Source organism: Eutrema salsugineum, unplaced genomic scaffold, assembly GCF_000478725.1.
Source record: "Eutrema salsugineum unplaced genomic scaffold, Eutsalg1_0 scaffold_2, whole genome shotgun sequence".
Lineage (NCBI taxonomy): Eukaryota > Viridiplantae > Streptophyta > Magnoliopsida > Brassicales > Brassicaceae > Eutrema > Eutrema salsugineum.
The window spans coordinates 4,783,887-4,809,432 of NW_006256829.1; the positions used below are offsets into that span (position 1 = coordinate 4,783,887).

At 36.7% G+C, this 25,546-nt stretch overlaps 7 protein-coding genes across 9 annotated transcripts; 2 read left to right on the plus strand and 5 right to left on the minus strand.

Moving 5' to 3' along the window:
- Positions 1 to 132: 132 nt before the first annotated feature.
- LOC18017714 (DNA (cytosine-5)-methyltransferase DRM2) lies at positions 133 to 3,958 on the minus strand. 2 transcript variants are annotated; one of them, XM_024156500.1, is made up of 11 exons: positions 3,822 to 3,958; positions 3,302 to 3,386; positions 3,026 to 3,206; positions 2,890 to 2,939; positions 2,685 to 2,784; positions 2,558 to 2,604; positions 2,362 to 2,460; positions 2,134 to 2,233; positions 1,764 to 1,861; positions 935 to 1,627; positions 133 to 800 (listed from the first exon to the last, which is right to left on the minus strand). In XM_024156500.1, the coding sequence occupies exons 2-11, from the start codon at positions 3,302 to 3,304 to the stop codon at positions 360 to 362; spliced, it is 1,812 nt and encodes a 603-aa protein (XP_024012268.1). In that variant the 5' UTR covers positions 3,305 to 3,386; positions 3,822 to 3,958; the 3' UTR covers positions 133 to 359. The 2 variants fall into 2 exon arrangements, with proteins under 2 accessions (XP_024012268.1, XP_006399976.2); XM_006399913.2 differs by having other exon boundaries at positions 2,543 to 2,604.
- A 417-nt stretch (positions 3,959 to 4,375) lies between these two features.
- LOC18017715 (shaggy-related protein kinase epsilon) lies at positions 4,376 to 7,664 on the minus strand. The gene is made up of 13 exons (XM_006399914.2): positions 7,478 to 7,664; positions 7,021 to 7,163; positions 6,806 to 6,898; positions 6,554 to 6,613; positions 6,171 to 6,443; positions 5,992 to 6,066; positions 5,854 to 5,910; positions 5,552 to 5,692; positions 5,392 to 5,442; positions 5,173 to 5,268; positions 4,998 to 5,081; positions 4,796 to 4,898; positions 4,376 to 4,691 (listed from the first exon to the last, which is right to left on the minus strand). The coding sequence occupies exons 2-13, from the start codon at positions 7,132 to 7,134 to the stop codon at positions 4,609 to 4,611; spliced, it is 1,230 nt and encodes a 409-aa protein (XP_006399977.1). The 5' UTR covers positions 7,135 to 7,163; positions 7,478 to 7,664; the 3' UTR covers positions 4,376 to 4,608.
- A 2,372-nt stretch (positions 7,665 to 10,036) lies between these two features.
- LOC18017716 (polygalacturonase At1g48100) lies at positions 10,037 to 12,124 on the plus strand. The gene is made up of 7 exons (XM_024156635.1): positions 10,037 to 10,261; positions 10,395 to 10,526; positions 10,622 to 10,783; positions 10,914 to 10,952; positions 11,044 to 11,251; positions 11,423 to 11,613; positions 11,732 to 12,124. The coding sequence occupies exons 1-7, from the start codon at positions 10,058 to 10,060 to the stop codon at positions 12,122 to 12,124; spliced, it is 1,329 nt and encodes a 442-aa protein (XP_024012403.1). The 5' UTR covers positions 10,037 to 10,057.
- Positions 12,125 to 12,487: 363 nt separating this feature from the next.
- LOC18017717 (peptide deformylase 1B, chloroplastic/mitochondrial) lies at positions 12,488 to 14,629 on the minus strand. Its single transcript, XM_006399916.2, has 7 exons — positions 14,364 to 14,629; positions 14,080 to 14,218; positions 13,763 to 13,955; positions 13,521 to 13,631; positions 13,240 to 13,302; positions 12,914 to 13,057; positions 12,488 to 12,827 (listed from the first exon to the last, which is right to left on the minus strand). The coding sequence occupies exons 1-6, from the start codon at positions 14,575 to 14,577 to the stop codon at positions 12,956 to 12,958; spliced, it is 822 nt and encodes a 273-aa protein (XP_006399979.1). The 5' UTR covers positions 14,578 to 14,629; the 3' UTR covers positions 12,488 to 12,827; positions 12,914 to 12,955.
- Positions 14,630 to 14,760: 131 nt separating this feature from the next.
- Positions 14,761 to 16,902, plus strand: LOC18017718 (ADP-ribosylation factor). 2 transcript variants are annotated; one of them, XM_006399917.2, is made up of 7 exons: positions 14,761 to 14,878; positions 15,407 to 15,570; positions 15,737 to 15,807; positions 15,971 to 16,090; positions 16,170 to 16,288; positions 16,385 to 16,466; positions 16,697 to 16,902. In XM_006399917.2, the coding sequence occupies exons 2-7, from the start codon at positions 15,423 to 15,425 to the stop codon at positions 16,700 to 16,702; spliced, it is 546 nt and encodes a 181-aa protein (XP_006399980.1). In that variant the 5' UTR covers positions 14,761 to 14,878; positions 15,407 to 15,422; the 3' UTR covers positions 16,703 to 16,902. The 2 variants fall into 2 exon arrangements, with proteins under 2 accessions (XP_006399980.1, XP_024012404.1); XM_024156636.1 differs by lacking the exon at positions 16,697 to 16,902 and having other exon boundaries at positions 16,385 to 16,478.
- A 173-nt stretch (positions 16,903 to 17,075) lies between these two features.
- LOC18017719 (universal stress protein A-like protein) lies at positions 17,076 to 19,256 on the minus strand. Its single transcript, XM_006399919.2, has 4 exons — positions 18,921 to 19,256; positions 18,176 to 18,297; positions 17,936 to 18,054; positions 17,076 to 17,447 (listed from the first exon to the last, which is right to left on the minus strand). Exons 1-4 carry the CDS (start codon positions 19,096 to 19,098, stop codon positions 17,339 to 17,341), a joined length of 528 nt encoding a protein of 175 aa, XP_006399982.1. The 5' UTR covers positions 19,099 to 19,256; the 3' UTR covers positions 17,076 to 17,338.
- Positions 19,257 to 19,900: 644 nt separating this feature from the next.
- On the minus strand, positions 19,901 to 22,689 carry LOC18017720. Its single transcript, XM_006399920.2, has 2 exons — positions 22,476 to 22,689; positions 19,901 to 20,574 (listed from the first exon to the last, which is right to left on the minus strand). Exon 2 carries the CDS (start codon positions 20,557 to 20,559, stop codon positions 19,912 to 19,914), a length of 648 nt encoding a protein of 215 aa, XP_006399983.1. The 5' UTR covers positions 20,560 to 20,574; positions 22,476 to 22,689; the 3' UTR covers positions 19,901 to 19,911.
- Between the last annotated feature and the right edge of the window lie 2,857 nt (positions 22,690 to 25,546).

Here is a 25,546-nt window from a genome sequence, read left to right on the forward strand (position 1 = left end):
TGTATTAACTTGCTTGCAGTTAAACATGTGCAATTAAAGACCACAATATACGTATCGGTTTTTTTTTATATATATTTTGTTTCGGATATGGGCCTTTTCTCAGTTATCTAGAATTATGGGCCTTTTCTCAGCTATCTAGACTTAAAACGCCGGCGTTTTATTAAACACCGATGCAACAGTTCATAACAGACAGACGCTTATCTTCAAAATCCACCACCTAAAACTAATGTCCCAACTACAATTTTTTTTTTTGATACTGTGCGACCACTGCTACATATTCAGCACCTGTCCTCAGACAAAGATATAAGAATAACACACAAAGTAATATAAGAGTTCAGCTTGTCTTTATCCCAAAATCATCACGATCTCCTCATTCTCGCTGTTGTCTCACGCACCACCTCAAGGATTCGACAATACTCATAGAACAAGACGGACTGTTCACCGTGAAGACCACTTCTGGTCACTCTGTTCCCGCCAGCGAGGTTGTTGCAAGGACTACCTCCGATCACGAGATCAAACCCACCAAACCTCTTCATCAGCTCTACAATTCTGGAGGTTGTTAGTTCTTGGACATCAGCAAACTCAATTAAGACACCTGTCTGGTTAGTTTGCTCCCAGAAATCCTTGAGGATGTTTCTGTTCTCTGCTGAGATCTCAACGGAAACCACTGTCTTCATTGGGATTTGTAGACGGTGAAGCGCTACTTCTGCACCACCGATTCCCGTGAACAAAGAGAGAACGTTGATTCCATTTGGAAACAAAGGTTTCAGGACCGAAAGATGATATGCGACTGTATCTACCTACAACAAGTTATATAAAACACAAACCACAGCCAAAACCAGTCAAAACCGCAAGATAAAACAAACATAATAAGCAACTTGTTCCATAAACTCAAAACGTTATAATGGCAATGTATGATTAGGTGTGAAATAACCTGGAAAGAATTGCCCAGTGACTTATAACGCTCAGTCCTGCTCATACCACCACCTCGTGTATGGTTTTTTGGAAATCCCAGAAGAGTCTCCATTTCATCAGGCTCGAGTGGTGCGGCTTTGTTTTTTCCCACCCATACAAGATTCCACGTTTTGCACTCCTTCATGACATATCTTTTTGTAGCCTCTGACGGTTCCCCACTATGAGCCTCAAGGGCATTACGGACCCTATTAGTCAACTGAGCACTGGCTGTAACAGTCAGTATACAGTTCAGCTTGGTCCTTTCGTCCCATTTTGGCCACCATTTCTTGGTTAGTGGAAACGCTTCCTGAACTGTGTATTTTGGAGGAGGCTGAATCTGAAACCTGTTGCTGATAGGGAGATTATGTACGTATCCTCTCTTTCTGGCTGCAGCGCATAGGTATTTTGAGTCCATAAACTCCGGTGCGACGTCATACAAATGTCTTGAGATGGTCTCCCAAACGCCTTTAGGTGCAAGAGCAACATTCTCGTAGTAGAAATATGGTGGACCTCGAGCTAAGTCTGGGAGCGTTCGATGTGTGATGAGTCCTGGCTCATTTGGGAGCCCAAATCCTATCATTGGATTTGGTAGACGAACTGGCTCGTCAGCATCAGTAGATAACCTAGGCTCTCTTTTTGGCTCTATCCTCCTTTTCTTGACGTCATGTCTTGGCTGCATACACAAAATATAGGTGTCATGCACTAAAATGTTTAACTAGATAACAAATTAACAATTTCCCACAAAATCAGTACAAAGCATTTGAAACAAATTAAATTTAAGACAGATTTTATAGAGGTTATAACCATACCTTTCGTTCTTCAGGGTCAGCGTGAAACTCAGGAGCTTCTCGAGCAATCTGAGCAGCACAAATGAAATCTACCAGATCTGCGGTGCTCACATTCTCTCCTAGATAAGTTTCGGTTAGGCGACAACATATGTTAGATATAATAACATCTAACAACTATATCAATTACTTTAACACAATCCCAATGCTTAGCGCACACATATCTTAGTCCTACATCACAGAACTAAAGGCTGATATTTCACCCTCGATCAAATAGGTAACAATAACTAAAAGTATGGTTTAATTTAACCATGGTTTACGCCACTTCACCTATAAGAAAAATGAAGTAAAAGTTTTGCTAATGCCTATTGGTAATGATTCAAGGAAAGCTTACCACATCTCTCCAAAGCTAGGGAAGCTTCCAACTTCGAGTAACCCATTTTCACCAAATCGAGCACTTGACTGCTGTTTCCAAGGGAGGAGTCTAGATGTTTCTGTCATGGTTTGAAATAGATTAATAAAATGCATATAATCTACACATATGCAAATAACACTAAGATACACATACATTTGATTGGTGTGATATGAAATACACATTATTACAAGCATAAAACTAACATACCTCATCATCTGAGCTCAAAAAATCGGAGTAATTTATCTCATTATCACTATCTGACCAGTCAATGTCATCTTCTTCTTTTACTTTAGGCAATTCCTCTGCCTACAAACCACCAACGAAAATTTTAGATATATTCCTAATGCAAGGATGCATGATATCATTGTATCTTTGCATCATCACTTACCGCACAAGAGACGACCGCACAAGAGACGAGTGAATCGGCTATTTGTTCCGTATTTTCTTCTCCTGCGAGATATAAAACAAAAATGTCAAATTAAGTCACAGAGTTCTAATTCTTACCCAAAAGGAGAAAGATTTGCAACTACCATGTTCGTGTATGGCTTTGATGACCTTTTCCTCATCAAATCCCATCGCAAGGAAATGATCAATAGTCTTGGACTTGGAAGAACTAGCTTCACAGTGTTTCTTCACAAAGAAGAATTATAAGAGGGAGTGAGAAAATGCACTATCTAAAACTATTGCACATGAAAATTACAAGCAACACAAAGGATCCAAACATTAAAAACTCACAGAGTAGTTGGAGATAGTATCAATAATCACCGAAGTCTCTGCATTTGGTCCTGCAAAATTTATTGATACCACATTATCAGTTAACCAAATAAACATGTATTCAGATAGGAATACAAACAAGAGGGAAAAGCCTCACCGTTTTCCTCGATTGCTCTAGCAATCATCTCAACAGAGAATCCCATGTCAACCAACATAGCAAAAGTCTCGTCTGAAGATGTGAGGGATGTGATCACCGGAGATGACGGTGGAGATGACTGAAAGTTATCGATCTCCAAATCCAAATCGTCATCAGCATCCCAGTCAGCAGAATCTTGGGCCTTCATAGACATTAATTTACAAAGTAGAAAAAGGGTAATGAGAGTACAGAAACAATATGCTTCTCGAACAGGTATACAAATTCATCGGAGTGTACCATTGTTGTAGTATGGTGATGGGATCAAAGACTTGTAATTGAGGATCAAATAAGATCTCCGGTCCGGTGTGCGCACAGAGTAAACCTGCCAAATTATCATCAAAATATTGGTTAATGCAACTGCTAAGTATCAAAAACTTCTTTTAAAGATCGAATTTTGGAGATCAATCAGTAACAAAAACAAAACCCAATAAAAATCATCCGTGACACTAATGGCGGAATTTCCGTGAGATGCTTAAGGCATGGCCACAAATACTCAAACGGCAGTACGGAAGCAAACAAAAGTGTTTCAAGGATCAAAATTTGTGAGGAGCATGGCAGATTCTACGAAATTCTGTTCGATTTTCAGTGGGTTTTATAAGAGCTTAAATGGTTTTTGAAGAACGATAGAGCCAGAGATGGAGAGATCGCCGTCATCTCGAACTCTCACCCGAGTCGAGAGACCGAGCAAATCGGCTAAAAACAAACGAGCTCAACTAAAGGAGCCTAAAAAGATCGTGAACGAGAATGAGAGTAATACCCAGAGAAATTCGACTATGAACTAGAGAAGAAGCCGAAGCGCTCCCACCGCCGGCAAAGGTTCTGGTTGCCGTCGATGAGAGTGCCGTCTGTGTCTCGTCGTTCGTCTACTCGAGAAGCACTGAAAAAGTTGTTGCGACTTTCTGAATATTGCGATTTAGGCCCTATGGTTATTATTACTACTTCCACAATTAAATCCTATTTTGGTCAACTCAAAAACATTTGTAATTAATGAAACTGATCCAAATCAATTAACATGAAACATTTGTTTAGCTATGGCTTAAAAAGCAATTCTCGAAACTGATTAATTTTTTTTTTTTGATTATCGATTAATTTGTTTAGTCCATAAGAGCTTTAAATTCGTGGGTAAATGAGATACACTTACTTTTTAGAGGAACTATAATTGGTTAAACTTTAACTTAAACATAGATCAAAGTTTAAGGTATGCATGCATAGCTCTAAGCCTAAATATCATGCATAGAGCTATGCATGCCAAAGGTATGACAGGTGACGATCAAAAGGACAATAATTTAGTCATTCCGCAAAACTGCAGCGAGTCAAAGACCGTTACATACATTACATTAATCATCAATTCATATATAAAAGTACAAAGCTTTTACTAATAAAAAATGTCTATCATCCGTGGCAAGACAATAAACGACAGAAATACATAAATAGATGGAGGCTAACAATAATTATATAATCCTGAGAAGCTAAACTCCATTACTTAATCGATCAGCATATCTATGTGTACATACACACATCTTTTTACGTGGAGATTTAGTCATCTAGAGACCAAGGAAGGAACATTGTTTACGAGCGTGGTCAGGTATAAGCTTGGACAACAACTCCAAGCTTGCTCCTTTAAGCTCTACATTTTAACAAACAAAAAACAATATACACACTTTTAATCTCTGTTTAGGTAAAATTAGAAAACAAGTGCAAAAGGATAATCTATATTTGGGGGAGACAAACCTTGTGGTTTATAGTTGAAGAGAGGAGGCAAGGGACGACCATTAGGTAGACGTGTATTGGGATCACGAAGCTCATCAAAGAACGGGTGAACTATAGCCTCCATCTTAAATCACAAGTTTTTGAATAGTTTGAATCAACCAAACGGATATCGAATGTAGTATTGTTATATGATTGTGAAGTTGTAAAGATTTCATGGACTTACAGCGGTTGATCTGAGGTTTGGAGAATATTGGAGAAGCCTTGAGACGAGGTCTACAGCTTCTGGAGGTGTACGCTTATGGAATATCTTAGGAACCAACAACAGTTTTTACAATCAGTGGTGAGAAACGAAAATAAATATGGAAAATGTTGAGAAACTGATGGAGATGTTTGCTTACTTTGTGCCAAGGATGAGCCTTTATTTGAGGGAATTTAAACTCAGTGTAGTTTGGATTCATACATTTGATTTCCTCACGAGTTGGTGTTCCAAGAACCTGTAAACAACCAATAATAGGTAATGGCAATCATCATTCCACATATTCATGATCCCAGTCCATGCTCAATACAAAGATTATGGGTATTGTACTCGTGTTTAGGTTTAAACCAAGTTGAAGTACCTTAATAATCTCAACTAGCTGGTCCACTCCACTCTCACCTGGAAATAGAGGCTACACAAAAGTTGTACCAGCAAAAGATTGGTAAAACACAACTTGAGACATCACTTGATGATTTACAAAAGGATAAATGGTGGAAAAAAAAATTGGACAGTCAAACTACCTGTCCAAGGAGCAATTCAGCAAGAACACAGCCTGCAGACCATATGTCAATAGCTGTTGTATATTCCGTGGCTCCAAATATAAGTTCAGGTGCTCGATAGTAACGAGAGCAAATATATGAGATGTTTGGTTCGCCTTTGACCTGTTACATAGTGGAAAATCAAAATTGGTTAAGTTCAGTTTACACAACTCTTTGAACAACAACGGTAAGGACTAGTAAGAGTGCATAGTTCCAAATGATGTGCCAACTTATTCATATGAAAACAAAATCAACATATCCTTTATTTATAATAGATGCTATACCAGAACTTTCGCGCTTCCAAAGTCACAGAGCTTGACCTGATGTGTATGAGGATTAACCTACGAGAAGCACATGATTAATTAAGCAGCTGCATGTAGACCATAAAAAGTTTAACCAACATCTCAACTTAGGACACGAACCAGAAGATTTTGTGGTTTTATGTCTCTGTGGCAGACTCCTACTCCTCCATGAATGTAAGCCAAAGCTCTGCAAATCTGCATCCCAAAAAGGAAGGCAGCGAAAAAGTTAGGATAATCAGTGCAACAATATTTCAACCATAATATTTCAACTGTTTCTCACGGGCTCAAAGAAAACCTACCTGGTATGTATAGAGTTTAACATATATCATGGGCATCCTCTGATTTGCCCGACTGTAGTGCTTTGAGACACGATATACGGTCTCAGGAACGTATTCAAGTACCAAATTGAGATACAATTCATCTTTTTCGGTCGTTGAGAAAAAGCAGTGCTTGAGGGACACAACATTAGGGTGATCGAGAAGACGCATCGTCTGTAGCTCGCGATTCTTGTATCTTTTGTCTTGCAAAACTTTCTTGATCGCAACAGTTTCCCCCGTTTCCAAACACTTGGCCTGCATACATACAAGCAACAAGATATATAAAAAATGATCTACGTTAGGTCGATGCACCAGACATTTAATTAGTAAAGTACGTTATTCAGGGCACAGAATCAAAACACCACCTGAAAAACAATTCCAAATGAACCTTGTCCAACGATGCGCTCTGCCATGTAACTTATGGTCTGAAAGGGAAACAGAAAGAGTTAGAAGAGATTTTATAACACAGTAGACACTGCAGCAATCGTAAATTATCACGTTTAATCTGTAAGTCTTAGTCATTGTGCCACTAATGTATACAAATGATCTTTCTATTAACTTCGTATTAACAAAGAAAAGATGGATATTCCTCGAAACATAATCTTAAACAAGCTCACCTGTTTAGGCTGGCCGTTTTTACCACCAATAGTTGTAACGATAATGTGACCTGTTTCAGTTCCATTCCCATCAACCACAGCTGCTTCCATTTCCTAAAAGAGTTAAGCAACCAGCAAACCAGATAGAAGTCAACAAACATTAGTAGCAAAACAAAGAAGCAAAGTCTGTTCAAGCTTATATTTCATCATTTCATCTGAATCTGAGTTCTGCAAACCTTGTCATCTTTTATCTTCATCTCATTAATCCCTTCAGGTAGTTTGTCAGCGCATATGGAAGCATTGTTCTGTTTTGTAGTCATAGAAGAAGGTAATGTTCCCACAGAAGCCATTTTCACCAGCTTCAATTCAGTTCGTCAATCTGTTGATGTCAAAACACAAACGACATAGGTTTTAGTTGAATCTCTTTTCTACCACCAAAAATTGAAACAAAATGAACAAAGCACAGAAATAGTGAAGAAGATCTAAGAACTACCAAAAAAAAAAGCTACATTTAGTTCCGATCCAGTTAATATGGATTTAGGCAGGAAATATAGGCAAACTTTAGCGGCCCTCACGAGAAGAAACACTTATCCGTTAAAGTAAAAGTTTCGTTCCAGAATCACTCGGCGTGAAGCCTAATAAGTGAACAAAACAAAATAGGAAACTTGCGACTCCGTCGTGGAGCCGTCATACCTGAATGTCTCCGCCGCAATTTCACTCCACCATCTTATGTCGGCAGCAACTGGAAACCCTAGAAAAACTCTTCCCTTTTGCAGATAATAGCAAGCCTCTCTCTCTGTGTTGTGATTCTGAGTTTTCTCTCTGTATTTTGGTTGTTTTTTTTTCTTTCTAATGGCAGAGAAAGCGGACCCCAATAGGTAGTTCCCAAGTTTTAGTTGATAGTTAGTTTTGACGTCCGCGCTCAAGGAAGAGTGCCCGTACACGTGGCGTGTTTTGGTTGGAATAACTAAGACTCACGTCATTTGTGTTGACTGCTTTTAATGTGTGATGAATTTCTTTCCTGCAGTTGGGTGTATGGTAAGCTTCTCTTATAGACGGTTAGATGTGGGTAAGAAAAAGTTATATTAGATGCCAGGGAATAATCGGACGGTTACGCTTCACAGGTGTAGGAAACGTATAGTGAAGCATGGCGTACATTGATTCTCGCTCCTCACTTTTTCGGTATTTGTTCATTGTAATGTTGTTTTGTCAGAGTAAAGGAAATCTGGATTACGAAATCGCCAAGTCAGCATAAAGCGACATTGCGACAATATTTGGAACGGTGTCGTGTTATACTCGACCGTTGATCACACACATAAATTGGGCTAACTATGATACGGGCTTAAATATTGGGAACAATAATAAGTAATTGGGCTTTTTTACTTTTGTTGAAAATAAAAATAGTGGTTGAACAATAATTGGGTTACTGTATTGTCGAATCGTTGAATACTGGAGGCGTGACAACAATTTGATTATGATAGGAATTGTCAACTTTTATTTATCCATTTTTTTTGTCAACTTTTATATAAATGGTTGCGACAAGAGAGTAGTGGATATCGTACACGATATTGGACAAAACCATCACACAAATTGGCGTTATTCTCAGCGTTGCGTCCAAATCCGTGCATGTAAGTATAAAAGTGACAAGGATAAAAACATTATTGTAAATAATTTATATTATACACGCCTAATGCAAAACTATAGATTACACGAAATTACATTTTACACATGTATATGTAAACGTAATAAACATCACATTAAATGACGGGTTAAGATTACATAATGATGCAATTTTCAAATATTACGTCTAACGCGAGTTGTTGCATACACAAAATTCTACCGAGTGCTAGAAAATATTGTTCATGTGACTTACGAGTTGTGACCACTGACCACTTCCGTGATTTCCTATCCAAAAAAAAAAATCAGTTACTTGGCATAGAATCATTTGAAATATCTTTAAAAAAAAAAAACTATTGTAATCACACTTTCAACTGCCAACGCAAGAAAATTAATAAACTAGTAACAGAACTTCAAATAAAAATGAGAATTAAAGTAGAAAAAAATTGGTGACCAATAGGCTTCTCAAGATCATGAAATCAACTAGAATAATTCAACAGACTTTGTCAACGTCAACGCATGGGATACATACACGTAGCAACGTGCTAGTCTACATTCTCTAATAGCAGCCTGTATCTTTCCACCTGGGGCTGCATGCAAAGTGTATCTTCATCACGAGTTCAATTTCATACATTGAAATTACTATATTCCATAATCCATGGTTAAGCCATCAAATCCCTATATGTTGGTCTATTCTCTCTATAACTATAACAGAAACCCGTCTCGACCATCCTATATATTGTCATGCAACTAATGGATCTTTGAAAATTCATGGGTAGAAGATAAAGGATTAATAAAATTCAATTAGCGTTTAGAAGATTCAGTGACACCATAGATCTAACCCAAATTACGGTGCTTAATTTAAGGAACAAAAAATTAAAAAAGATTATCTTATGATGAGGATTACGTGACATACCTGTAATTGTACGGCAACTTTTCTTGACTCTTCGAAAAGCTAGCCTTCCCCATTGCCTGATAAATGGATTTTGGTTTTCATTAAACCGAATTTTACCAAGAGCGCGGTTAAGTATCTGACTGCCCCCATTATGTTATAAACGAAAGTGATCAGTTGTTTCTAGTGACTAACACAAACCTCAACATCTGTAACACATTCATTTATTAATGAAACGTCGAACAAAATGTTCATGTCAGTAGCGACCAAAACAAATTCTAAGTAACACACCTATTCAAGAACAAATTAATTAATGCTAAATCGTAACTAAATATGTTGTTTTTTTTTTTTTTTGAACAATGGCTTAGCTAAATATGTTGTTGTTGTATGATGATATTCGAGAAAAAATTAATCAAAGGCAAATCGCAACTAAAGCGTTATGATGCGGTCAATAGAACAAACTGATCAAGCAAGTAAGCCCCCTCAACTTTTATTCATTTGCCAATTAAATTAAATATAGCAAATTAGTGGAACATGCTTGAATAGGGGGGAAAAATATAAAATGTGGAACATGCTTGAAGAGGAAAAGAGTTCCAAGGCTTTTTGTCCATATCCAACTGTTTAACTGTATCATGGATCCATAACTCATATGCGTAACAGTGTTTTTCTCTACTTATAAATATGAGCTTCGCACCACTTCCTCTTCATTCCATATCTAAACAAAGTCTTCCTAGAAACAAGTTCGTTTCCGATATTAATTAAAGATGTATAGAGTAACCTTGAAATGTCTTGCCCTGAAATTTCTCCTTTTAATATCCTTATTCTCTTCAAGGTTCAGGACTTGTGACGCTAGGCAGAGTGTATACTGGAAAGGGAACCGCAGGTCTATCGCCGAAGGAGAAAGTTCTGGAACAATCAATGTGCTTGACTATGGCGCAAAAGGTGACGGGACAAGTGATGACACAAAGGTGATTAAGCATTTCTAATATGGATTAGCAGCGTAGATATCTGTTTTACTGATATATAATGGAATCATACGGTCCCAAAAAAAAAAAAAAAAAAAAAATTTGATGATCAATTAATGTACCGTGAAAATCGCAGGCTTTTGAAGATGCTTGGAAGGAAGCTTGTAAGGTGGAAGGGTCGACATTGTTAGTTCCATCTGGTTCTACGTTTCTTGTCGGTCCTGTTTCCTTCCTCGGAAAAGAATGTAAAGAGAACATTGTTTTTCAGGTGAATTCTCAAGGAGAGAAAAATAACAAAACAAAAAAAAAAAAAAAACTGTTATTGGAGTATCGTTAGTTATATTGTATTTGGACATGGTGCAGTTAGAAGGAAAGATCATAGCTCCAACGAGTTCAAGTGCCTGGGGATCAGGACTCTTGCAATGGATAGAGTTCAAATCACTTAAAGGAATCACTATCAAAGGAAAAGGGATTATAGATGGACGAGGATCCGTATGGTGGAACAAGTCCCCTGACTATGATCCAGTAGATGAGTCAGAGTCAATAACTAGGAACGACATGGTAAATTCAATTTCTTTAGCTAAAAAAAAATTGGAAAATCTAGCTTGCAATAACCTCTACTTCTTGTACTTTTTTTTTTTTGTGAAAGATGAAGGACCAACTGTCTACGAAAATGCCAAGAACTAAACCAACAGTAAGTTTCATTCGATTTGTCTTATGAATGGAGATGCCTATTAAAATCAACTTTGAAACTTGATTAATAACCAAGGGTGGGTGACATGTAGGCCTTGAGATTCTATGGGAGTAACGGTGTAACGGTCAATGGAATAACCATACAGAACAGTCCTCAAACCCACCTCAAGTTTGATAACTGCATAAGCATTCAAGTGTCTGATTTCACAACCTCATCCCCTGGAGATTCCCCGAACACAGATGGCATCCACCTACAAAACTCTCAAGATGCTGTTATCTACCGCAGCACGCTGGCTTGTGGTAAACCACAACATTCAAACATATCCATTTTGTTTAAATTTAAGACATTACAAGTCAAATCTTTCTTAAATAAGACACTAGAAGTCAGATTATCTATCATAACTTTCCAGGCTATACTTCTTGATGAAACTTGCCAGGATTAAGAAATGATAATTTCTTGCTTTTGTGCAGGAGATGACTGTATATCAATTCAAACTGGATGCTCGAATATCTACATACACGATGTGGATTGTGGGCCTGGCCATGGAATTAGCATCGGAGGACTAGGCAAAGAGAAAACAAAGGCGTGTGTTTCAAACATCACTGTCCGTGATGTCACGATGCATGAAACTACCAACGGTGTACGAATCAAATCCTGGCAGGTAATTGACCCCTACACATATATTTGCATAAACAAAACAGAGGAAAAGACAACTGAGAGTAGCATGCGATAACAATTCAACGTTTCTGACAACTTTTTTGTTATATGTTAACTGGCAGGGAGGGTCAGGGTCTGTGAAACAGATTATGTTTTCAAATATTCAAGTTAGCGAAGTAGCCAATCCAATTATCATAGATCAATATTACTGCGATGGTGGAGGATGCCACAATGATACTTCAGCAGTCGCTGTATCAAACATAAACTACATAAACATTAAAGGTACCTACACAAAAGAACCTGTACGCTTTGCCTGCAGTGAGAGCTTGCCATGCACAGGGATCTCACTGTCCACCATAGAGCTTAAGCCGGCCACTGAAAAGGCAAGTTTACGTGATCCTTTCTGCTGGGAAGCACACGGTGAGCTAAAAACCAAGACTCTTCCGCCAATTCAATGTTTGAAAACACAAAAGTCACCAGGAGCTGCAAGTAAGTCTTACAATGACGCTTGCTGATATTAGAGCAAGAAATTATGTAAAATGTTAATATAGGATAATACGAATAATTAAGGATTGATTCCCTTTAATTTTATCTAATACTAGATTGTATAAATCAACTGCAAACAACATGTAACATACTCCACGTTAATGCATTGCATTCTGTTATAGACTACTTGGAGTTATTGAATTTGCCATAAATCAAAACAAGAGGTCCCAAGTCCCAACCCATAGCTTTTTTTCTTCTTTAATTGGATTTTGAAGGAGTTCATCTTGAGGCAACAATCTAACTATTATGACTTTTGGATCAGTTATCACAGAACAAATCATAAGCAGTATAATACTCCATGAAACAAGCACCTGAGAGATGTAGAGAAAATATACAAAATGAGAGCTAAATATTATATAAAAGTGGTCTTTATCAAAAATTCCAACACAAGTAAACAAGTAATGCATTTTACTTGGTAACAAAGAATAAACCACGCACATGGTAGAACGTAGTCGGCAGGAACATTCAAAACGCTGTTCCAAAGTTTAAGCTAAAAGGCCAACATTATATAGACGATCTGAATTGATACATTACTCTGGCAAAAAATATTCTGAAATATATGATCTGTGTCTCAACCGTACATCATGTTTGGGAGATTTGCATCACACCTCTTGGTTTAGAAAGGCAAACATGCTTCTTGTCATTGTCTGCTTCTTATACCATAGTTAAATCCTGCAGTGGAAAATAGGAAGAAAAAAGTTCAGGACAAAAAGCACTGAGAAAGAAGAGTAAAAAATAAATCAGAATAACAGATTTACCCATGTCCTACACGAAGATGAAATTTGAGTGGGAATGTTTCATCAACGCTTGCCAAAACCAACACCTGCTTTCCTTTTTCGTCGTTCTTGTACTCTTTCAGGGCTTGGCAATCCAGTTTTTTCTTCATACTTCTTTTCTAGGGCCTGCGGTACAAAACTTGTCAGGAATACTGTAGAATTAAGATAACAAACAAGTTCAGACAATGGACTACTTATGTCAAAGATGGTCACCAAAAGTCACTATGAACAAAGGGTGGATTTATCGACGAAATTTAACTACTGGTTATTGATAGCTTTAGACTCTGTCTTGCTACAGTTTCACTCACCTCTAGCTCTTCACGAATGCTGTCAAGAACTTGATCCGTCATTTTGTCAAAGAAGAGAACTCCCTATAATTGAAAAAAAATCATTCCATCAGACCAAAACGAAAGCTTGCAAGTGATACTCATGAGTTAATGAGGAAATGAGAACACTTTTCGGTGTCGAATAATAGAAATATATCAGTTTTCTCTCTGGTTTCTTCCACTTGTAAATGTATTTTTTTTGTTTTGTCTTTTGCTGTTCAATAAAGCAAAGATATCAAAATCAAAGTGGAGAAAGAAAGAACCTCCAGATGGTCGTATTCGTGCTGAAAGATCCGTGCAGGTAAACGAGATAGACTGATTGAAAATCTTGCACCAGTAATGTCCCTTGCATCAATCTTGACAGATTGTGGTCGCTGAAAAAGCAAAACAAAACACATGAAAAATGGATATCCAAGAAAATGATGGGGAATATGGTTAAGCGGAGAATTAAAAGACAAAATCTGGTGAAAAAGTGATTCAAGTGCGAGAGAAAGGTTGAACATACAACAACATCAGCATAGATCCCAGGGAAGGAGAGGCATCCTTCGCTAAATGGTACTAATTTGTCAGAATACTTATTGATTTTCGGATTCACAAGAACGATTTCTTCTCCTTCACCACGCTCCCCAGCGGGATTAAACACCATCAGTTGAACATTCAGACCTACTTGTGGTGCTGACAGCCCCACGCCATCCGTTCTGTCCAATATCGATCACAGTGTGTTTGTGTTATTAAGTACTAAGTTACTAACATCATTTTATTCCTAAAACCATTGAAAACTACTCAAAAGAAACAACTCATGGGTGCTAGTTAGATACTTACTTGTACATAACATGAAACATAGCATCGACCAAGTTCTTCAAATTCTCGTCAAAAACACCAATCCTCTTGTTCTTAGCCCGTAGTATAGGATCCGGATACTCAACAATCTTCAAAGGCGTCTCGAATTGAAGATCAGAAACTATTATCAAGAATATTCCAAACAAGCTACAATCAATCAAATGGTAGGAAAATAAATTAACCAAAAACGCATTGCAAGCACACCAGCACAAGAGACTAGCAAAAAAAACTACTATAAGATATAAAGCAGTGTGTAGATAAGTTACCCGAAGCTACTTCATCGTCCTTGCGCGAGAGGCGCTTTACTTCAGCCCGTACCGGAGATGTCAAAGGCCCGATCCGGTTCACGGCGGAGGAGAACATGACGGTGCCTTTGAGCCGACCATAACCGGCGGAGAGATTTGTAGCGCGGGTAGAGAAAACCGTTAGTAAAAAGCGAGAGAGCGGTGGAGCTTGGAGGAAGCAGTTACGGACGGCCATGGCTAGCCAGGAAGAGTGATTTGTGTGGAGAGTAAGCAAGGATTGACTAGATTTTTGTAATTCTACATTATTTGAAATATTGCTATATTATAGGGACAAAGTTGCAATGACAACTTTTTAATTATGTAATTTTACTGGGGTGATAAATTCAATAATAACAACAAATATTACCATATTGATAAAATATTTCTATTATTAGAGCTCTTACGAGAAGAGAAAGAGAGAGAGAGAGGGAGTCATTTTCTCTTCGAAACTCGCGGCTTGCTTTACAACAGATCCTTCGTTGGAGCTTCTTCGAAAGGTAAACTTGTTTTTCCTCGATTCATGTTCTGTATCATCCTTTCTCAACATCTCTTCGTATATTGATTTTCTCGGTTTTGATCTTTGTAAGGTAAAATCAATTTCCTCCTCGATTCAATTTCTGTATCACCCTCTCTGTGTATTTTGATCTTTATCCTTCTTAAAGTATCAAGAGATTGATCGTCAGATTTCTTCTCTTTGATTTTAGTATACAAAGTTTTAGTCGTCGATTCCTACGTTGAATTCATTGTTTTCATTTTGCTTTGAATATAATATCGTGCAAGTAAGATCCACTCCTCGAGATATTTTTACACCAATTTAGAATAACTGGTTCTTCTAGAATATTGGTCACTGTGATTTATCCGAGGATCTGATTATCGATACTATTTCAACCGATAAGAATTTGTTGGAATTATGTGATGAGATCGTTTGGACCTGATCGTGTTTATCAATGATTTATCTGTTGGTCTTCAGGTAAATAGAGCTTTTCTTTATTGTCTTTTGATCTTGTGGTTGGCTTTGGATCTAGGGCTAGCTAAAGGAAAATGGGACTTAACTTCACGAAGTTGTTCAGCCGGCTTTTTGCCAAGAAAGAAATGCGGATTCTGATGGTAGGTCTTGATGCTGCTGGTAAGACCACTATCTTGTACAAGCTGAAGCTTGGCGAAATTGTCACCACCATCCCAACCATCGGTAAGTTTTAAGGATTCCTCGAACCAGAGTCTTTGATCTTGCTCTTTTGTGTTTCTTACTTGTATGTCTCTGTGGGTTTTATGTAATTCTCTCCTGCTCCTTCCGGTTTTCTGTTAATGGAAGCTTCGCTTCTCAAGTTTGATGTTGAAAAGGCTTTTGTTTCCAGGATTCAATGTGGAGACTGTTGAGTACAAGAACATCAGCTTCACTGTTTGGGATGTAGGGGGTCAGGACAAGGTGCACAATTTGATTCTTGCTTAGATCATCATAGTATAGTGTCGTGACTAATACTGTGATCTTTCGTTTTACCTGATTAAATTTCTACATGCACGTGGATTGTATTTGTATTCTTATTTTTCCTGCTATTTGACATTTAGAATGCCAATTCCTTGAAAAACAGATTCGTCCCCTGTGGAGGCACTACTTCCAGAACACTCAAGGTCTTATATTCGTGGTTGATAGCAACGACAGAGACCGAGTTGTGGAGGCAAGGGATGAGTTACATCGCATGTTGAATGAGGTAAGTTTTCTGATATTTTCTCGTATCACAGTAAGCAAGAAACACCTTTTTCATCATCTGATTTAAACACTGTTTGCAGGATGAACTGAGGGATGCTGTCCTTCTTGTGTTTGCAAACAAACAAGATCTTCCCAACGCAATGAATGCTGCAGAAATAACCGACAAGCTTGGCCTTCACTCTCTTCGCCAACGCCATTGGTAAAATTATCTTCTTTCTACGATGTAGTCCTTAATATGGTTAGATTGATCGCACAGTGTGGTGGAATGTACCGTTTATGTTGTTTCCTTTAACAGGTACATTCAAAGCACATGTGCCACATCTGGGGAAGGTCTCTATGAAGGCCTTGATTGGCTCTCCAACAACATCGCTAGCAAGGTAATTAACTGAATACCCCATTTTGTATAACTAAGTAGAAAATTGAAAGGAATACTCTTCTGAAAGTAATCGTTGCTCGTAAATAACACCCGTGGGGGGGGATTTAGATTGTATGCTCATTTCCATATGCAAAATCTGGCGACCATAGTATATTCATTTATGTGTTTTATTCCTGTTGCTCAAATATGATTTATGAATATTGATTAAACCTTCATTTTGATAATGATTAGGCATGATGAAGCTGCTGGAACACTTTTTGCACTTGAAAGAGACCATTAGTGATTGTGGAGAAGAGAGAATGAAGAAGAAACCAGTATTGTGTCTGATGTTTTCAACTGTCCGTTGATGTTTATGTCCTTATGTGCGTGTAGTCCATAAAACTCACCTCTACTCTTTTACCCGTTTAATGGATTTATGATAGTTTTTACTTTTGCCTTCTCGTTATTATGTCAAAGTTTGATTCCGTTTATGCTGACTGATCACTTGGATCCACGACCCTCCGTTGGTTTTAGCCTTACGCTTCGAATTGTGTGTTTCAGTCCAGATTTTGGTTTTGTTGGTTTCTAGTTGGCTTTTCGATTTCAGAAGAATGCAAAAGTGAATCTCATATGGATAATAATATAGAACACATTGGATATATGAAAGGTCTAGAAGAGTTGATGGATTACACAACGAATAATGGAACTTTTGTTTTGATGTTTTGGGGAATGAAGACTAAGGCATTGCGCACACAATTATAAATATGATGTGTGAATCATCTGAGTATCTACCACAACTACAGACGCACTTACTAGACCAATCGAAAGAGTTTTGTTTATTTCTTTTTCTGTACTGCAAATCACACACATGGTCTGTGTGACTGCTTTTGGAGTTTAGTCATCAGCTGGATCTTGTGGACTTTCTTCAGCACTGCGTTTGATTGTGATGACTGGGCATTCTGCATGCTTCACACAAAATTCACTCACAGTTCCAACAAACACCCTGTCCAATAGTAACAAGAATGCAACACAACGTTATTTTTCTTTACATAGATAGACTACTGTGATTTCAACCTCAAGCTATAGTATAATAGATATACATAATGTAAACTGCAACTCCTCAGCTTATGTCAAACATACATTAGTCCATTCACGTATAGGCAGTGTGTCGCATAGGATCACACCTCCTAAACTAAATTGCAACTCTGAAGCTATTTGAAGTCCATGAGGTGTAATCATATGCATCAAACAATTCACAGGAAGCCTAATAAGATAGCTCATCCTTGATCTGTATTGTATTCAAACCCATAAGGCATTTGAAAATGGGTGGGTACTACATAATGACGACGTCAGTAGAAACTTTTCAATCACTCGACTGGCATGTCAAGTCAAAACCATGGTTCGGGGTGGTAAAGCAATGCCAAAACAGAATACGGGTATGAAGTATAAAGCAATAATTCTACTTGAGGCGTGTGTGAGAATTGAACGTACTTTTGGAATGGACCGAGACCACGACTTCCCACAACCAGAAAATCTGGCCTGACCCGCCTCACTTCATGGCATATCACTTCTGTAGGATCGCCTTTCCTGATCCAAGCCTCGCACCCAACCTACAAGTTCAATAACTCACTTGACTCATAGCCACTAAAAGTTACTGTAGGCTTATGAGATTATGATACAAGCGAGGGACATAAAGACAGATAATGGTCAATCAATGACTTAAAACAGTACCCCAATCTCATGACATTTGTTAACGAAAAACTCAAGTAGGTGAAGTCCTTTTGCCTTGTTACGCTCCCTCAATTGTCGGAAATCATCAGGGGAAGCATATATGCTGTCCATGTCATCAAAACCTGATTCCCATTTCATTATCAAAACAAGTAAGATCAGCTTTTTTCTATGCCATCTTCTAACCAGAAACTTGCTATATTACATGACATGAAGTAAGCCTCTCTTCTGATATTTCTTAGCAAAAACTTAGGTTTACAAACTGATTTACTAGACTTTAAGGATTAAGGTTGGTGATTATAATAAACATAACTCTGGAGTCCAGATGTCTACTTTATTCCATTCTAGACAAACATCGCTCGTGAATGTGACAGAACTGGATACAGATTCTTTAAAATAACCAATAAAAGCTATATCAAATCTTCAAAGAAAACACAACAAATGAGAGCTATTTAAATCCCCAAACGGAGATTATTCGAGCAAACCACGCACCGCTTGTGCCTAGTGGTGATAAACACAGTAGCTTAAACAGAGCAGAATCACAAACACAATTCTTCTGAAACGTCGATTGAAAACCCAAAACGCATTTACAAAAAGCTAAAATAACGAATTTAGTCTAATAGTGATCTACTCAAACCCTAAACATGAATCGTGCATCATTAGTGAAACCTACTATCGACATTATGCAGAGACACGAAAGTAAAAGTATGGAGAATGGGAAATAGATGATATGAAATAGAGAAATCACCGTCTTCGTCCTGAACTTGTGCGTGAAGCAAGAGAATCTTGAAGCCAGATGTATTGGACCGAACGATCTTCTTCAATGTCCACTCGAATGCCTTTTTGCTGCTTATCGATGCGTGTGGATAGCCTTTGATCGTCGACTCGTTCACGGCCACCATCACTCGAGTTGGCTCGCTATCCATTTTCTTCACTGATTTCCTGAAATCGTCGACTCTGTTGTTTTCGAAAGGAAGAAGGCGGGGGAGAGGGAAGGAACTGAAAGCTTTCTCAAGCAGGAAAGATCAAGTCCTCTGAGAATGGAAGAGGTATTGTGCGCGGGCGGCGCAAATTAGACACGATCGTACAATAATTCTGAGAGCCTACTAAAATACACACGGTCGGTTACGAGCAGCCACGTCAAAGTAGTAGAACCAAAAATTCTCGTTAGTGGGCCTCATTTTTAGCCCAAACATATGAAATTATTTATAACAAGGCCCATAAATAAATCCGAATTATTAAGTTTTTTTATAGCTTTTAATATTATTACCGTTTTCTAGGATACTTGCTTTTCTTTAATCGAGAAAAGAGGCTTTTATTTTATTACATCTATGTCGTGTTATTTTATGGATCGAAAGACTGAACCATATGACTCTTTAAAAATGTGCAAACTCCTAACTCCTAAATTCCTAATCATTTATAACTTTTATAGTATTTTATTCGGACAAATTTTGCCAACTATTTATTGTCTACTAGTAGTACTTATAAGTTATGAGTGTATATTGTATATATACTACCAAATTTGAATACGAGCAATGATACGGCCACTTCACTGTATTACATGCGCAGCCGAACAATTTTTAGTGAAATCTAAGTATTGCCAATTTGTTCGCTAACTAATAAATCTACACAGAAGAACACATGACATCGAGTAGAAAAATTCACATTATATATTTTCCGAAAAAAAAAATCTGAATATTAACTAAAAAAAAAACTCCTAGTTAGAAATTATTGATCAATCATTGAATCCCAGTGAAGGAGACTCTACCAAATCCAAGATGACCAATCTGATACAACTCTAACCACACTCTCTCCGCTTCAACTCTTGCACTTATTCTCGACTCATCATCTCCTCTTAACGACGTCGTTTTCTCCTCATCCTCCTCTTTCGTTAAACTCCCATCTCTCTCCACCACAAACCGGTGATCATCATAATCTCCGCCGCCGCAACATCCTCCACCACCGCCGCATTTCTCATCATTATCGGCCGTCTCAAACCGGCGGTGATGATTACTATGATCGTGAAACTCATCTTCGCCGTTAATTTTCCCGCGGCGTTGTCTCCTCCGGTGAAGTAACCTCCGCTTCTTCTTCTTCGTATTCCGGCCGCCGCCGCCGAGACATCGCCGTCCGATCATCCACGGGACTTTGACTAAAGTGAGGGTAAGAAGGTTTATGATCGCACATGGACAGCAACAAAGTGCTACACAGTCAGCAATCGCCGCCGCAGCCCACGACCGGCATCTCTTGCTTGAGCATTTGACTTCGTCGACGTGAGTTTGGTGGTTGTATTGCCGTTGGCGACGGTTTTCTTCGTCGACGGCGTCGTTTTGAAAGTGGGTCCCGCCAATGTTTCTACGTGAAACTCGATGCGGGTTCTCCTCCATCAAAACAAAATCCTACTGTGGCCAAAATAAAAATAGATAAGAAACAAAGTGTGTGAGCTTTCGTCACTCTACATATATATATATATTGCGATAGATCAATACGCATATATATATATTAATATATATATGTATGGATTTATGGATCAAAGTTTGAAAAAGTTTTTGCTTACAAGTTGATACGTATAGGAAATAGTAAACAATGAAGAAAACAGAGAGGTGTAGGAAACAACAACTCGAGATTTTCCATGCACTTTCACTTAATGACTTTAAGACAGTTCAGGTTTAGATCCACTACTCTCACACGCTCTCATTAAGCGCGTGCAGACCACGATAAGAACATCTTTTAGAATTTTTTTTCTTAATTTCGATTCCCTTTTTGTCTCATAGATTTCGATTGCTACTGTCATACTTGAGTCCAACATCTTATATAAGAAAGAACAAGATGTACGGGTTGGACCGTCTGGTCTAATGACTGGTTCAAGGAGCGCGTGGGAGAACGGATTCAAATTATTATTTTTATATGTTTTTAGTTTTTTACTATCGGAAATTCAAGAAAAGGTTTTTGAATTAATGCTTAACTAATAAGGAGTTCTTCTAGGGATATGTAATAAATTAGTGATTTTTGTTTTCTGATTTTGTGGTAGCCTGGTAGGAATCTCATCTCATTATGTTTATATTAGACGATTTATCTGTTTAACTTTTAATTTTACACTCGGATCAAAAAGTTTTATTGATTGTAGCATCTTTTACGTTCTATTATAGAGATAGTAATATAATTTACAATTAAGAATTAAAAAAAATATTTGTCATCTGAAACTAGTTTATGCCACACACAAAAAGATGGAGATTGTTGTACCAGCAAAAATTGATGGTAACTAATAGTATTATAATGAATAACTAGAAAATATAAAAGATTAATGTGATAACGTGGGATGGTAAGTGGGAAGGATTCTCTTTTCACGTGGATTGCCGGGTCTTCTTATGGCCCAATTACGTGGCCCTAATAAAATATAAAATTTAGAAAGCAATATTAAATAGATTGAGTGTATTGTGCATTTAGTTTAGTCCTCCAACTTAACTTCTTAACCTATGATATAAATGCCAGAAATGTATAATAGATCATCAATAGCCCTTTAAAATAATAGCCCTAGAAAGTCTATTAGGAACTCCCTCAGTAAAAGTAAAACGATAACATGTGTTTGGGAGATATGTATAAAATATTGGGGAGTATTTATTTATGGGGTATAGCCATGAAGATGTTGCTTTATACAATGAACGAATTTGCTTTTGACTCGTGCAAATGTTGAATTCTGCTTCATCTCTACGAAAGTGAAAATTGTAATCAAATGTTTTTAAACATCATTTTTGTTACGAGTTTAGCGAATAAAAGAAAAAACTAAAAAAGAGATGTAAAACATCAAACCATTTTAATCTTTCCTCCTTTTTTATCGGAGTGGGACCTAGTACTAGCTATTGTCCCTTTTCACTTGTATAAGGTAAAAGTGCAAAATGGTGGGTAAAAATTGAAGAAATGTAAGTTGCATGTTCATTAGTTCATACACTATATATAGGTATATACTGATGTATACACACAGGCCATAAATATGTATATATTATGTAAATGGTTAATACCATTATTAGAAGCTAAATTTTGTCATTTTTGAAAATTTTCATAAGAAGAACAGTAAAATCAATTATGAAATAGCACACATGCAACCAAGAAGTCCATCTAATTAATCATATAATCAGGATTAGCAAAAAAAAAAGCTATTCGAGATATAAATTATGAACGATGAACACTATATATATAGGTAATTAGGAGTGGGTTCATAACTAAGTGGTGAGGGGAGAAACTGGAGCCCACCCAATTAACCTTAGTCATGAGAGAAATGTTGAGATTGTTAATGGTGGATTACCTTGGAGGATTCCTTATCTTGCTTTCTTTCGGGTGATATATATAATTATCTACGCATAAATATAAGGATCAACAGAAATACATTTTCATCTGATGTGTTGTGTTGTGTTGTGTATTATAATAATCTTAAAGATAGTTTGATGGATATGATAAAGGAAATACGTAGAAGGAGATTAAAAACCAAAAAAAAAAGGAAAAAAAGAAGGAGAAGAAGAATAAGGAGAGGATGACCAAGAAAAAAAAAAGAATAAGGAGAAGATGAAGAGAGATGGTTTGATCTAGCAAATGCTCCACTTATATACTTGTATTATAGACAGATTATCTCTCTGTCTCTTTCTCTAGACGACGATATATCAATATTTAATCTCTCTTTCACAAGCCTATGCGCATATACACGTGTACAGAGCTCTTTTTGAAAGCATAATTTTTTTCACCATATACGACCACATAAGGAGCTATATGTACATATATATAAGCTTGTATAATTGCTTTTAGTATAAGTTTCGACCAAAAAAAGTTATATAAGTTTATCTACTACCATTACGTTTTTTTATCAACTTTGGTAGGAATGGTATAATCCAGATTTTTGTCTAAACCGAATTAGAGAAATAATTTTTTGTAATAACCAAGTGGAAGAATAGTTTGCATCTACGATATGAATATTCGTTTAGAAATTTAGGCTTAAGCTAACCAAAACTTATTTAGTGGAGTAGTAAATTATTTTTATTAGCTTTGATTATTCATTTCACGATAAGATACTATCAATTGAAAGCCTAAAAATGTGCGATATGTTCAAAGATTCTGTGATTCACGATAATGATAATCAAATAGAATTTGTTTTTGTGAAATAGAACATAAATGACTTGTCCGTTCCACAATAACGATCTACAAGCCTGCCCAAACAACCCAAAATAACTCTCTCTTTTTTGGTAAAACCCAAAATAACTTGCCCAATAAAATATGTCAATGTTTTGACATTAAACATTAATATAGATTTCCCTAGGCTAAATAGTGATTGAGGTTTGCGCATATATCTATATGTATATATAATGTACTCATTTTTCAGTAGTTATAATATTATATGATAATATCTGAGCGTGACAAAGTGTTTTTTCAATAATAGGATAGATCATAGATGACGAGATCATGACTATTTATAATTTTTCAATCATAGTTTATAGCATACTGATGACAAGGATATTCGTGTTTGCGCATTAATCATGTTTACAATATATATAGGTATATATGTATAGTATTGTAATTCAACGTTACGTACGTGTACAATGTATATTTATGCATATATTTATAGGTCTGTAGAAGCTAATAATTTTAAGCATAATTTTGAATTTTTCGTCTGATTGAAGATGATTATTGATCAAGAGGAGATTTATTGAGGAGTGAGTAGGAACCCTTAAGGAGAATAAAGAGCTGATGAATATAGGTATGTGAAATTATTCGCCACACGATTACCGTAATAAAGAGCTGATGAATATGCTTATTTGAATAGATTTTGGCCTCGAGGCTCGACAGCATGAGGATTAATGAAATTTGAACTACCATTTTGTTAAACTGTAGTGGCAGGACGTACTATAGACTAGTTACAGGTCGATACTTCTGTTTGAGTGCATGTTCAAACTTATTGTTTTTAGACATTTTTAAAATTTTGTATAAAATCAACAAAAAGGGTTATTAATGAAGACAGCAAAGTGCTATAAAAAATAACCAAAAGCATAGATTTTTTTTTTTATTTTATCAAAGCTAGCCGATATTTTCACATAGTTTCACAAAAGTAAGAACAAATTTTGGTACGAATTTATAGGAAGTATCGGAGCTTGGTGTTTGATGAGTCCCGAAGACAGAGAGAATCATATCATGGGAACTCGGCCCGATTTGTGTTGCTTTCCATGCATTTATAAGTTTTTAAATTTTAACACTAAATAAATAGAACAAATTAATATCTAAATACTTCATCCGTTTCATAATAAATGTCGTTTTAAATTTTATTTTTTATTTCAAAAAGAGTGTTATTCTGCATTTTCAATGTAATTTTTTACTTTTATTTCCTTTTTAATTCCTCATTTAAAGATAATAGTCTTTGTAATTAAATGTTATAAAAGTATATTAATTAGATGTATATTTGTATATTTTATTAATTTCTTAATCTGTGTGAAATATGTCAGAATGACACTTATTATAAAACGGAGGGAGTAATAGATATATTTTTCCAATTATTTTATACTCGAAAATGTAGTGAATTTAAAAGTGATGCCAAGAGTATCTTAAAGTGTGCACTATCTTAGAGTATGCACTTGCGTTCAATGATGGATGCAAGTACAACTGTTTAATGTTAACAGTGCCATGAACCATGAAAAAATGATACTACGAGTAATATTTAAGTTTCTGCGTTACTGTGATGCATTTAAGAGTGAAGTTATTGCAGAGTTGATGCGAGTAATATTTACACAACTTCAAAGTTTTTGATTAGCAGCATAAACTTTTTTGTACCTTGATGTTTCTTCAACAAAAAACTTTAAGAGATTTTATGTTGCCAGTAGAAATAAGAGTAATGGAAATTTACTGAAAGTCTAAAACCATTAACAATTTATTTTGATTTCACTATATGTTAAGTGCTGCTATATTTGTTATGAATTTGAAGCATTTTAATATAAAATTTATGGTTTTCCGTGCCTTTTATAACATTGAAAAATATCAGCGTCGTTCACGCCTTTACCTCTCTGGTGCTGCTGCGCCTTTGGAGTGACTTTGTCTACAAAACACTTTGCACGTGCATTCGATTATGAGGTCGCCACGTCGGCAACTGAGATGCTCTTCTCTTTATAGAAAATGAAAAACCAAAAAAAAAAACGGCAAAGTCACTTCGCCGCCTGGCTACGCACACATCAGTCTCTTCTTCACTTAAATCATTCGTTCTGCTATTTTTCACCCTCTAATTACCACTAATGATATCATGACACGTGTAATATACTGTACGTCCTGGTTCTAACAGATTGCTTGTTGTGAATGAACCGGTTGCGTGTTGGATGAACGTTTTACATCATTAAAATGTTGATT